The sequence below is a fragment of the Colletotrichum graminicola genome (genome assembly GCF_000149035.1).
Source record: "Colletotrichum graminicola M1.001 genomic scaffold supercont1.53, whole genome shotgun sequence".
In the NCBI taxonomy this organism is placed as follows: domain Eukaryota; kingdom Fungi; phylum Ascomycota; class Sordariomycetes; order Glomerellales; family Glomerellaceae; genus Colletotrichum; species Colletotrichum graminicola.
The window spans coordinates 260837-272559 of NW_007361057.1; the positions used below are offsets into that span (position 1 = coordinate 260837).

An 11723-nucleotide genomic window follows, 5' to 3' on the forward strand; every position below is an offset into this window, starting at 1 on the left:
TACGGTTAACGTTGCATCGCCTCTTTTTGGCGCCGTCTAGAGAGACTAATCGTCCCCTCCCTCCCTCTTTTTGATGTCCCCTAGAACAAGCAAGCTTTGTAAAACTCTTGGAAGAAGCCGAGGTTTGGGTGCGGATCCGGGGCTAGTGCCGAGAACCAGATGAACAAGGATTGGGACGAAAATCGCCGATTTGTGGCCATTGCGTTATACGGTGCGTGGAGCTGCCCTTTTTCGGAATAACAAGGAAGTTGAAAGCGCCCTCGACGGTCGGCACTTACACTCCCGCTCGATCAGTCGGTCCTTGGCGCACCGGGCTCACCCTCAAGAGTTGGATGACTGGCTTACAACCGACCAACATCGCATGTTTTACCCATCGTTGACGGCATCTCATTGCTCGGGTTTCGAAGAGGGCCATCGGAGAGCGCTCCCCTCCCTGCAGCAAACATGCCACCGTTTCAACCGCACGAACCAGACTTGCGGCTCAACCTGCCGCTGTTTATGACATGCCACCCACCCCGACCTCGACTATCGACGCGAGAGGGCTTTGGCCCGACAATTCCCGCCTTTGCATATCTTTCCCAACAGAGACGAAGGCGTCAATAAACCGACAAATGCCAGCAACCTGGTGTGGCGCGCCGACGAGTGCCGGTCGCGCTGAATCGAACGAAAAGCAGCCACCTCAGGCGGAGAGGGGCGGTTCACACAGCTTCAGCTTGCAACATGTTAAACGTGCGGTAGTGGTACGTACGGGCATCCGGCTCCAGGCGTCGAGTGCTTTCGCCGAGAATGCGGCTCGAGTTGCCTTTACATCACGTCTTGTTCCAGAAATCGCCTGTCCCTAACGGGCTGGACGGCGCCATGTCAAATCGGGCACTTATTCCCGTGGTGAGCCCCGTCGAAGAACGCTAAATAGCAGGACACGGGGAGATGAGGTCATCCTCGTCTTCTTACCCCGGCCAGCACCTGGTCATCTCTCCGCAATCCCGCATGGACAGCCGCACCCTGTGGGTTTCCGTCTGCAGTCCGTCAGCAACTACCCGTCAACTCCTCCATGCTTGCGGGGTCGGTCCCAGAGCCCATGCCGCAAAAGTGTGGAGAGACGGCTACCATACTTTTTGACCTTGGATAGGTACGTCTCAGAGCCAGTGACATCTTGGGCCGCCAATTCCGTCCCATCGGGCTGTCCTATTTCTTATGATCGAATCGCGACGCCAAATTATCAGACGGATGATATTGATGCGACGTTGATATTGGATTCCATGCATTTGGAGGCTGTGCGGTGGCCGAGTTATGGCGGCGGGTCCGCTGTCGAATCCCGCGCTCCAGGCGGGGAATGTCACAATCCATGGTGGTATCATCATGAATCCGTCGGCGTTGTCTCGATATTAGACCCAATACGGAATATTGACGCATGACGCCGAGGTCGCTTTGCGCCGACGCCTTCCCCGGCGGCTGGACCTGCTCACGCGTCTCAGTGTCAGGAGGAACTCATGTCCGTCTTTTAAGCATGAAGAGTTGGAAACTTTGTCTAGTCACCGGGATACTAACCGTCTCCCAAGTCACCCCAGAAGTCCTTCAGGTCATCTGCCCTCCACTTAGTGCCCCATCCGCTTTCCCTCTCGATCTTTTCTAGCAGCTCCAGTATGGCTCGGTGCTCTGCGGGGTGGCTCATGCAGCGTCCCGCAATCCAGAGGGGCTGGATGCTGTTAGTCCAGGCCCCGTGGTGGTGGTTGGTCATTGATATCCCGCATATCTGTCTGGCGTGCCAAAGCGCCGAACGAGGCTTCGGCGACAGTCGTAGCGATGCTGGTCTATTTTGCAGCATGAGAAGAGATGCCGTATGGTATAGCTGGTTCCCTGATATGGCGGCAGGGTTGCTGTAGAGGATCTTAGGGAACGGTTCCGTGTCGGACGAGGGTATGGACATGATGTGTTGCATCTCGGGCGGCCGGCGGCTGTGCCAGTCTTCAACGTATTTCCAAAGCTTCATCCATCTGACCCGGTGCCTCATGTCGTTCCTCGGGCCGTCAAAGAAGAGCCCACCCGGATTTGCCTTGGCGAGCGGAGCCAAAAGGTCAAGAACTTGACCACAAAGATAGACTGCGTAATTCGCCCACATATCGTGGCCTGGATTGGCGAGGAACAAGGCAACGTCTGCTTCAAGGTCGCTACGCGACGCCCAATGGTTGACGGGTATCAAGGTCTTGACGGACGATATGAGACCGCCGCACACGTCCATCCGGATGAAGCACCAAAACAGAGCCTGTTCCACGCCACCAACGAAGCCGTTCATGCCAATGGCCTCCATCAGGCTGGCGCATCCGTCCAGATGTCTTCGCCACGCCTTTGGCGAGCAGCTGGCCATTTCCAACACGCAGAGCACGACGCAAGATGCGGTCACGGCCGTTGTCCGGGTCGGCAGTTGTGGTAAGAGCAGGTGTATAGCCTCCTGGTAGAGCGCTAAACTCTGGTCTGTTGGGCGGGTTTTATCCTTCAGCTCGAGCTGGCGGGCCGACAGGGCCAGCATGGAATATCGCAGGTGGTTGTGGAACCGAGCCATCGTAGGCAGAGAATGTTGAAAGTGGCGTTGGTTGTCAAACTTGTCCAACCAAGGAGAGATCTCGTCAACCCAGTTCTTCCACAATGCGCACTCCTCCTCCAGTGGCAGGAAGGGGGGTTCGTGGTCTGAAGATAGGTCGTCGACGGTTTCGGCTGCTCCTCCTGAGGAGGACGGCCCCGAGCTGGCGTCAATGGAGCCCGAGTCCGATCTCCGCCTCGGGGTGTGAGCAGAAGCGGGCGAGGCCTGCCTCGTTGGGCCATTGGACCGAACTTCTTGGATTAGATGGTTTCTTAGCGTCGAGTGCAACTCGTGGTATGCTGAGCCTGGGAGGAAGATGCCGTCTTCGTAGGAGCCTTCAGGGGTGAAGATTTGGTCCATGAAATCAAACGGCGGGTCCATCAAATGGTCCATAGATAAAGCCGCAGGTGGTATGGAATGGACTGTGGATGTAGGGTGCTGATGAGGCGCCTGGGCGCGGCCGCCTTGGCTAAGGTAAATGAGGTTCGCCACGGCGCTATCGGTGATGAGCTGCGAAGCGGAGGTTGGCGAGGCGCGGAAGTCGATGCGATCAGTAGTCGACGGATGCACCTTGCTGGCAGGCTCATCCTCTCGACGGGCCTCGGGGCTCAAGAGAGCAGCAAAGGCCGACGTCTGCACACTTTCGGTGGGTGCGGAACTTGGCCCAGACGAAGACAAAGTCCTTCGGGCGGTACTGGAGCCGGCGATGGAGGCCGTGTGTGCGCCGGCGGTGGGGGTCGAGTAGGACAGGGGGCTGTCGAAGTAGCCGGCCTCGTCCTTTTCATACTGGGGGCCACAGGCGGCCTCGGCTTCGGCTCTGGAGGGTGACAGATCAGGTTCCATTTCTCGGTCAGAATCATAGTCGTGGAAGCCGGGAGGGAGGTGGTAGTCGCGGATGACCTCGTCAGTGATGTCGAGAATCTCAAATTGGCGGCGCAGAGGCGGGCGTCGAGCCTTCTTCATTGAGGGGTGGTCTTGCCGTATTGTTTGGGCGTTCTCGGCGCGGAAGGTGACCTTGACACCCCATTCGCACCTCTCATTCCGCCTCGAGCATCCGCCACAGGCAGGACGACCCTCGTCGCACTTGCGCTTTTTACGGCGGCAGTTGAGGCAGCCCGTCCGGGTCCGGGTCCTCTTCTTCTTGGCCGGCGGGGGCTGTTCGGAATCGCCCGGGCGTCGGCCGTCGTCGCCATCACCGTCGTCGCCGTCGTCGCCGTCGCCGGGAGGTGGCAAAGACTGTTCCTCTTCGGCGGCCATAATGGGGTCGCGGTCATCGGCACGGGATGCGCGTCCGCAAGCGCAAGTCGGACGGGGGACAACGCCCACTGGCAATGCGAGGAGGGTGGGTAGGTAGGGTAGGCTTAGCAAGCCCCCCCGTCGCAAAGTAGAAAAAAAAAAAAAAAAAAAAGCAACAACGCTTGTGTCAAGTGCCTGTGAGCAACAGACGCTTCGACATGCGTCCCCTCGGAAAAGCTGGGGCAGCGCAGAAACGATGGGATGTGTAGGAGAAAATGAGTGGCCGAATGCTATTATGGGGCAAGCTCGGCGACCCTCAAGCAGCCAGAAGACTCAGTAGTGGTAAGGGATTATAGACTCGAGTAAGGGCAGAGTCTGATCCGACTCTGGATAGACTGGATGGGGCCAGAACGTGATATCAAAACAGAGTTCATTTTAGATCTGTCCATCTCTCACACCCCCCTTTTTAGTAATTACCTACCCCAGTCGACGATGTTGCTGCCCAACAACGGTGGCCCTGGGAGGCCGGGCAACAACTATGCCTCCTCTCTTGCCGCCGTTGCAATTGGATTTGCGTCTCTACATAGTATTACATACCTAGGTAGTGACTTGGAGGCTTTGGCTGTAGGTAAAGGCCAAGACGAAGGAAGTTGCAAGCGGGTAAGTGGTGGTGGTTGTGGACAGAAAGGACACAGTACGTATTACATTACCTATTACCTACCTACACCTACCTGTAGCCGTAGGTAGGTAGGTAGGTGATAGATAGAGAGTTACCGTAGTACTTCAGTGGAAGCCTAGGCCCGGGGACCCCAGAAAACCGCCCTGTCTGACAGCGCCTCGGACAAACTCTACCCGGATTGCACGGGGGTTGGTTGGTCTCAGCCTAAACCCTCGTCTCGGGACCTGGGCGGACTCGGCAAACCCCCTCCCTCGTTGAAGCCCTCGCATCGCTTAGCGACAAGTATCTATCTGCCTGCCCTACGTGCCTGCCTACCTACCTACAGGCTACATACCTACAGCATACAGTACATACCTAGCAATCCACTTGGACATGTACATAAATACCTACTCGGACACTACACATCCGTCCGTCCAAAGCAACCCTGATGCTTTTCTCAATGCCCTTTTCCCGCTTCATCCGTCACCTTTTCACCTTGAACAAGGTCTAGTGCTTCCGAGCACAAGCATCACCAGACACCTACTAATGCAGCAGAAGCTCGTCTCAATGACTCGGGGCCTACCAGCTGATGCATACTACGTACATCGTAAATACATTGTCCACGCCATTGGCCGGGCTGTATGTACTCACACATCCCGGCATACACGTGTACAGTGACCGAGTCTCCTAGCCAGACTGCCATCAGACAGGTCGGCCATGACGAACATCCCAGGGTGATCCGTGTCTACGCAGACCCCATTTGCCTGCCAAATCCCAAAATGTCTTCCCAAACGCCGCCGCACCCCTTTCTACCTACCGACCCCTGGTTGCCAAAACATGGTCTTCCTCCCCGCTCTCTCTCCCACAACCCGACATTTTCTCCCGTCAGCAGATATACAAACCACCACCAGGATATGGGATGAATCGCGGATCAATGCCGGACTGGGTTGAGGTCGCGGAACTCTCCCCGAAGGCTGTCCACGCCATTGGCCCTGACCTCCTCCACGAGGCGGGCGACCGCCGGCGCGATGACGGCCTCGTCGAAACCAAAGTATCGATACGCGTCTGGGCCCGGCAGCGAGTGGCCGAACGTGCTCATCGAGAAGCCCGCGTCCGCGTACCGCTCCCACCCGTTGACAGCGTAGGCCTCGATCACCACCCGAGGCGCCTGCGACCGGTACTGCAGCACCTCCCTCTTGTACTCCACCGGCTGCCGCTCGAACACCCGTTGGCAGGGAAAGCTTACGATGCGCGCTGTCATGCCGTGCTTGTCGGCGAGCACCTGGGCCGCCTTGACGGCGAACACCATCTCGGCGCCCACCCCAATGAGCGTGACGTCCGCGCCCGCCGCCTCCCGGAACACGTAGGCGCCCCGCCGCACGCCCTCGCGCGATGTGTTCTGCGGGTACTGCTCGAGGCTCTGACGGGAGAGCGAGATGATGGTCGGCGTGTCCTTGGCCTCCATCGCCAGAACAAACGCGCCAGCCGTCTCCTCGCTGTCGCACGGTCGGACGTAGAACAGATTCGGCATCGCCCGGTAGAGGGCAGGCAGCGCGATGGGCTGGTGGGTGGGGCCGTCCTCACCAGTGCCAATCGAGTCGTGCGTCGCAATGTGAATCTGCTGCAGGCGTTGAAGGGCACCCATGCGCACACCGGGGGCGGCGTACTGCTCTTTGTTAGCAGGCTCTCGAATGGCCGGGGGTCCGGAAAGGTAGGGCCATTTACGATGTAGAACATGAAGAAGCTGGACGTCACCGGCAGGATGGTCCCTTTGTTGAAGGCAGCCAGACCGTTGGCGATGGACGCCATGGCGTGCTCGCGGACGCCGTAGTGGATGTAGCGGCCGACGTAGTTGCCGTTGGTGCCGCACGTCGTTTTCAGATCAGGCTAGGGACGTCCATCAGCAAACGCGCAACGCGTCGGTGAGCCCAAGACGTCAGCAGATTTCAACCCACGTTTTGGAAGTCAACACTGCCTTTCCACATCATGTTAACAGAGGGTGACAAGTCCGCAGTGCCGACCATCAGGTTGTTCAGGCCGGCGGCGATGGGGTTGCAGACCAAACCCGCCGATTTGCGCGAGGGCGTCGGCGTGGTGGGAAACTCCTCCTTGGCCGGGATGAACTTGCGCCAGTCGTCGACCCAATCCCCGGCAACACGTTTCTTGAACTCGGCAGCTAGCTCGGGGTGGTCCCGCGAGTAGGCCTCGACCAGCTCGTTCCACTCGGCTTCGATCTTGTCGCCGCGAGACACGGCCTCGCGGAAGTAGTCGTAGACACGGTCGCCGATTACGAAGTGCTGCTCGGGGTCCATGCCAAAGTTCTTCTTGATGCTGGCGACGTCGGCGGCACCGAAGGCGGCACCGTGGGCCTTGGCGTCGCCGGCGACGGCGCTGCCGATGCCGATGACGGTGTGGATGTTGATAAAGGTCGGCTTGTCCCTGCTGCCGCGGGCCTTGTCCATGGCGCGGACGATGGTCTCGACGTCCCAGTTACCGTCCTCGATGTCGATGACGTCCCAGCCGCAGGCGCGCATCTTGGCGTTGACGTCCTCGGTATTGCAAAGGTCGACGCTGCCGTCACAGGTGACCTGGTTGTTGTCGTACATGACAACCAGGTTGTTGAGCCTCCAGTGGCCAGCAAGCTGGATGGCCTCCATGGCCACGCCCTCTTGCAAGCAGGCGTCTCCGATCATGCACCACGTCATGTTATCGACGACGGGGAAGTTGGGGCGGTTGTAGGTGGCGGCCAAGTGCTTGGTAGCGACGGCAAGACCGACGGCGTTGGCGATGCCCTGGCCTAGGGGACCGGTCGTCACCTCGATGCCCTCATGTTCGATTTCGGGGTGACCGGGGCAGAGGGAGTCGGTGCGTCTCGAGTGATAGGACTTGAGCTGGTCGAGCGTCATGTTTTTGTAGCCGGTCAAGTGCAGGAAGGTGTATTGGAACAGACATGTGTGGCCATTGGAGAGAACGAAGCGGTCTCTGTTGAAGTAATTTGGGTTGCTGGGGGAGTATCTCATGGCGTATTTCCAGAGGGAGGTTCCGATGGCGGCCATGCCCATGGCGCCGCCAGGGTGGCCGCCCTCGTACTGCTCGCATAGGTCGGCGATGAGACAGCGGAATATGCGAAGAACAAAGTCGACCTCCTTCTTCCCGGCTTCTGTGAGCTGGAACGGGCTGGTACTGGCGGCGTTGAGGGACTTGGAGGCGATGACGTCGTGGGGAGCGGGTTCGGAAGGAACTGCGCTGGGCGCCATTGTGGTGATTTTTCGGTCTATCTGCGAGTAGTTGGCCGGGACTTGAACGATGGAGGAGGTGATTTTCGGATCTCGATGAGTGATGGAGGGGTAGCTCTAAACTCATCCGTCGCATAAGCACAAATCGCTCGTCGCGTCGAGTGAACAAAAGTGAGATCGAGTCGCTGTTGACAGCGCAGCAATGAGAGACCGCGGACAGCATACCAGCAAAGGTCAGTCGTCGCAGTCCATTTGGATTGATATAAGGGCGACTAACAGCCGACTTGGAACCCCTCCGAGTGAGTGTTTAAGATGGCCGTATTGGGATGGCAAACAGGATGGCCAACCAGCACAGCAATGGGAAGCATGCATTGCAGTATCAGGAAAGAGCGCTTAGGTTTTCCCGTTTGGGATATATGAACGGGACGACGTGCTTGGGGCACAAAGTTTATTCGGTAAAGAAACGGAGGACGGGATGCATTCCACACCTTACCTTGCATACCTACCCAGTCTGGATAGGTAGGTAGACTCTAGGTCCATCCCTCTCACTGAACACTCGTGCCTCAGGGCAACAGCTACCTAGTAATTGTTGAACTGGCAGAACAGAATAAGATACCTTTGGTAGGTAGGGATAGGTAGTAAGGAACGAATGGGACACATGCGGGTGGGTTGAAACGGTAAACGGATGATGACTCATCGTGCTCCACTCAGGCCGGTACCCTTGGTCCGTGCTCGATGGTCTGGGGGAGAGGAGATCCGAAGCGCCTGCCTCTGTGGGGGTCGCACTTACCGTCTACACTGGTTAAATCCGCCTTTAGCTACTGCACGAGCTAACGGTAAGAGGCAAAGTGGGGATCCATAACGCTAAGCCTAATATAGAAGGCGGTCAATAAATCCACTGATCCACCTACTTGCCTACTTGCCTACCCACTTGCCTACTTGCCTATCCACAGTTAACTTTACTAACCTATTAACCTACTACGGTATTCATAATACCTGACCGCCAGCCGCTAGGCGAAATTAACCTAAATATTACACCTGTTATACTACTACTGTTACGTAAGAAAAAGGGCAAAAAACCTACACTAATTATTAACTAATAATATATACTAAAAAAGACTATCTAATAAGTTAAAAGGTTGTATAGGCAGCTAAAGCAAGCTAACGTACTGCTGTACCTTAAGCATTACTATTACCCCCTTTCCCCTAGCTAATAACGTCGCTAACAGCCTAGTAATACCCCTCTTAACCCTGCTAACAGCCTCTGCTGCCTAACTTTTTAAGAAGCTGCTAACTACTTTAAAATACTAATAATAACTATTAGAGATTAGTATAGCTAGCAGGATATAATTATTAGCCTATTAGTGCGTAACTATTAACTAAAATAGCTAGCTTTAGAGGCTAAACTCTATAGTTACTTTCTATAATAATAAGCTAGTAATAAGGTTGTTACTACTAGATAGTTTAAGCAGGAGGCCTAGGCCTTTTTTACTACTTTATACCCTAATACTATTATTACTAGTAACCTACCTAACTATACCTGCCCCTTCTAATTATAATAGACTATTAAAATCACAAAGAAGTATTAGTGATTATAGGTCTTGTATTATATAGAAGCTAAATCTTAAAGAACTATTCTCCTGTGATTTATAAGGCTATTACTAGCTAAATACGCCCCACTCCCTAAAACACTATACTAACCTTAAGATAGTTAGGCAGCTGTTACTACCTAGTCTTAAGTAGCGCCTTTTAGTTAAGCGGTTATTGTCCTATAATAATTACGCCCCCTCCTAAGCCACTTGTCCTTATGTAGCGTTTTAAGTTAAGTAAGTAGGGTTTCTAGATCCTTTTTATAGCGTTTCCTAGGCTAATATAGGCCTAGTCCCTAGGGAATTCCTAGCCTTAGTCTGTATACGCTTAAACCTTAGTTACTTACTAAGGTCTAAGTTTTTTTTTCCTACTTTTTCTTCTAATTTAGTTTATTTATATTATTATTACTAGGTATTTTTATATTTTTTACTTTTATAACTATCTTAATTTAATAATTTTTTACTTATAATACCTTAGTTAGCTATTATTTTTTATATTTTAATTTTATTTTAGGTTACTTTAGTATTTTACTTTACTTTACTTTACTTTATAATAATAAGTTACTAATTTAACTTTTATTAAGTAATATAAAACTCTTAGTGCTATTAGGATTATATTATATAATAAATAGTTAAAGCCTTAGCTTAATACTATTATTATATTACGCGCTATACTAAAGATTAATTTTTTACTACCTTTATAAGTTTATCTTTTAGGTAGCCTTTTAAGAGGGTTTTAGGTTTATTAATACTTTATTTTTAGGATAGTTTATTATTAAATAGTAAAAAAAATAATTATAATAATAACTAAAATAATAATAGTCTAGGCTTTAATAAGAAACTTTCTAATTATAATATTATACTTTTACCTCCTCTACCTCTTAGTAATAAAGATAATAAGAGTCCTATACGTTCCCTTAATTATAATAATCCTCTTAGCCTTAATCCTAAGCGTAATAAGGATAGCCCTAAGAATAATCCTTAAGACCTTAGTAATAAGCCTAAGGAACCTATATAAATCCCTAATTTACTTCTTAAGCGCCCTTATACTACTAACTAGCCTTATATATATTACTTTTATACTATAGTAAAAACCTATAAGGAGGGTAAAACCCTTACTAACTTCCCTCTAATTATAAAGTATATCTTTACTTTAAATAGTTCTTTTTATTACGTTTAGTATAACTAGTATAGCACTAGTTATACTCCTATAAGTGTTAATAGGTAATTAATTAACTAATTACTAATATTTTCTTATAGTATTTTTTTACTATCTTAAGTAATTACTAAGATATACTATTCCTTTTTAACTCCTTATATATAATAGTCTGTTATAAGGAAACTAAGGATATTTAGAAGGAATTATTTAATCTTATATTAGAGATTATTAACGTTTTTATTATACTTAATATTAATCATTATTATACTTTTATAAACTTTATATTTAAGTATCTTAAACCTATATAACCTATTTATACTTTTTTATAAATATTTTACTAACTTTTTTATATAGACTAACTTTTAATCCTATAATACCTTAGTTAGTACCTATTACCTTATTTAGTTATAGTATATTACCTAGATCTTAGGTAACCTTATTTAGATACTAGTCTATTATATAGTATGCTACTTATTTTCTTTTTTATTTTACTTACTAACTTTAGTAAGACTAGCACTAGAATCTATATTTTTTTTTTAGTAACTAAGGCTATATATCCTAGTAGTTATTTAAGTATAAGGTTTATAATAATCTAGTTTACTTAGTTTATTAGAACGCTATTAAGTTAGTAACTTAGCGCCCTCTTATATACTTCTTAGTAGACCTTTATAAGTATATTAACATAATAACTTATAGCTACTAGCCTACTTTTACTTATTTTTAGCCTAATAATTAGGCTTAGGTTTAGTTTATATTATATATTAGAATTAGTAAATTCTTAATACCTTTTTACTTAGTTTTTACTTATATTATACCCTTATTATTTATTCTTAAAATAGCTTTATAGTAGTCTATATCCTTTAGGTAAGTTAGTCTATACTTTTTAGTACTTAATTACTTTAGTTTTATACTATTATTTTACTCTTTTAGCTTTTCTTATTATACTTTTCTATAGTTACTTAAGGCCTTTTTAGTATTTACTAAGTCTTTTTTACTAACTTATAAATTATACTTAGAAGGCTAGCCTGTCTATTTAATTAAGAAGTACTTACCTTCTTTAGTATTTCTTAAATTAATAATATAATTAAGTTCTTATTATTTATTATCTCCCTCTAGGTCTAGTATTAGTAAGGGTTTATTATTCCCTTTATTACTAACCTAAGGTTTTAAAAGGCTAATATAAAATACGTTATATATCTTTATATACTTTTCTAGTAGTATAAGCCTATACGCCTACTAGCCTACCTTTTATAGTATATAAAATAGC

General features: G+C 49.5%; 2 protein-coding genes across 2 annotated transcripts; both read right to left on the minus strand.

Annotated features, from left to right (window-relative positions):
* Nucleotides 1-1543: 1543 nt before the first annotated feature.
* On the minus strand, nt 1544-3835 carry GLRG_09907 (uncharacterized protein; the record flags this gene model as incomplete). The annotated part of the gene is made up of 1 exon (XM_008100592.1): nt 1544-3835. The coding sequence occupies one exon, from the start codon at nt 3833-3835 to the stop codon at nt 1544-1546; it is 2292 nt and encodes a 763-aa protein (XP_008098783.1).
* A 1568-nt stretch (nt 3836-5403) lies between these two features.
* Nucleotides 5404-7729, minus strand: GLRG_09908 (transketolase; the record flags this gene model as incomplete). Its single annotated transcript, XM_008100593.1, has 3 exons — nt 5404-6138; nt 6198-6359; nt 6428-7729. The coding sequence occupies 3 exons, from the start codon at nt 7727-7729 to the stop codon at nt 5404-5406; spliced, it is 2199 nt and encodes a 732-aa protein (XP_008098784.1).
* Between the last annotated feature and the right edge of the window lie 3994 nt (nt 7730-11723).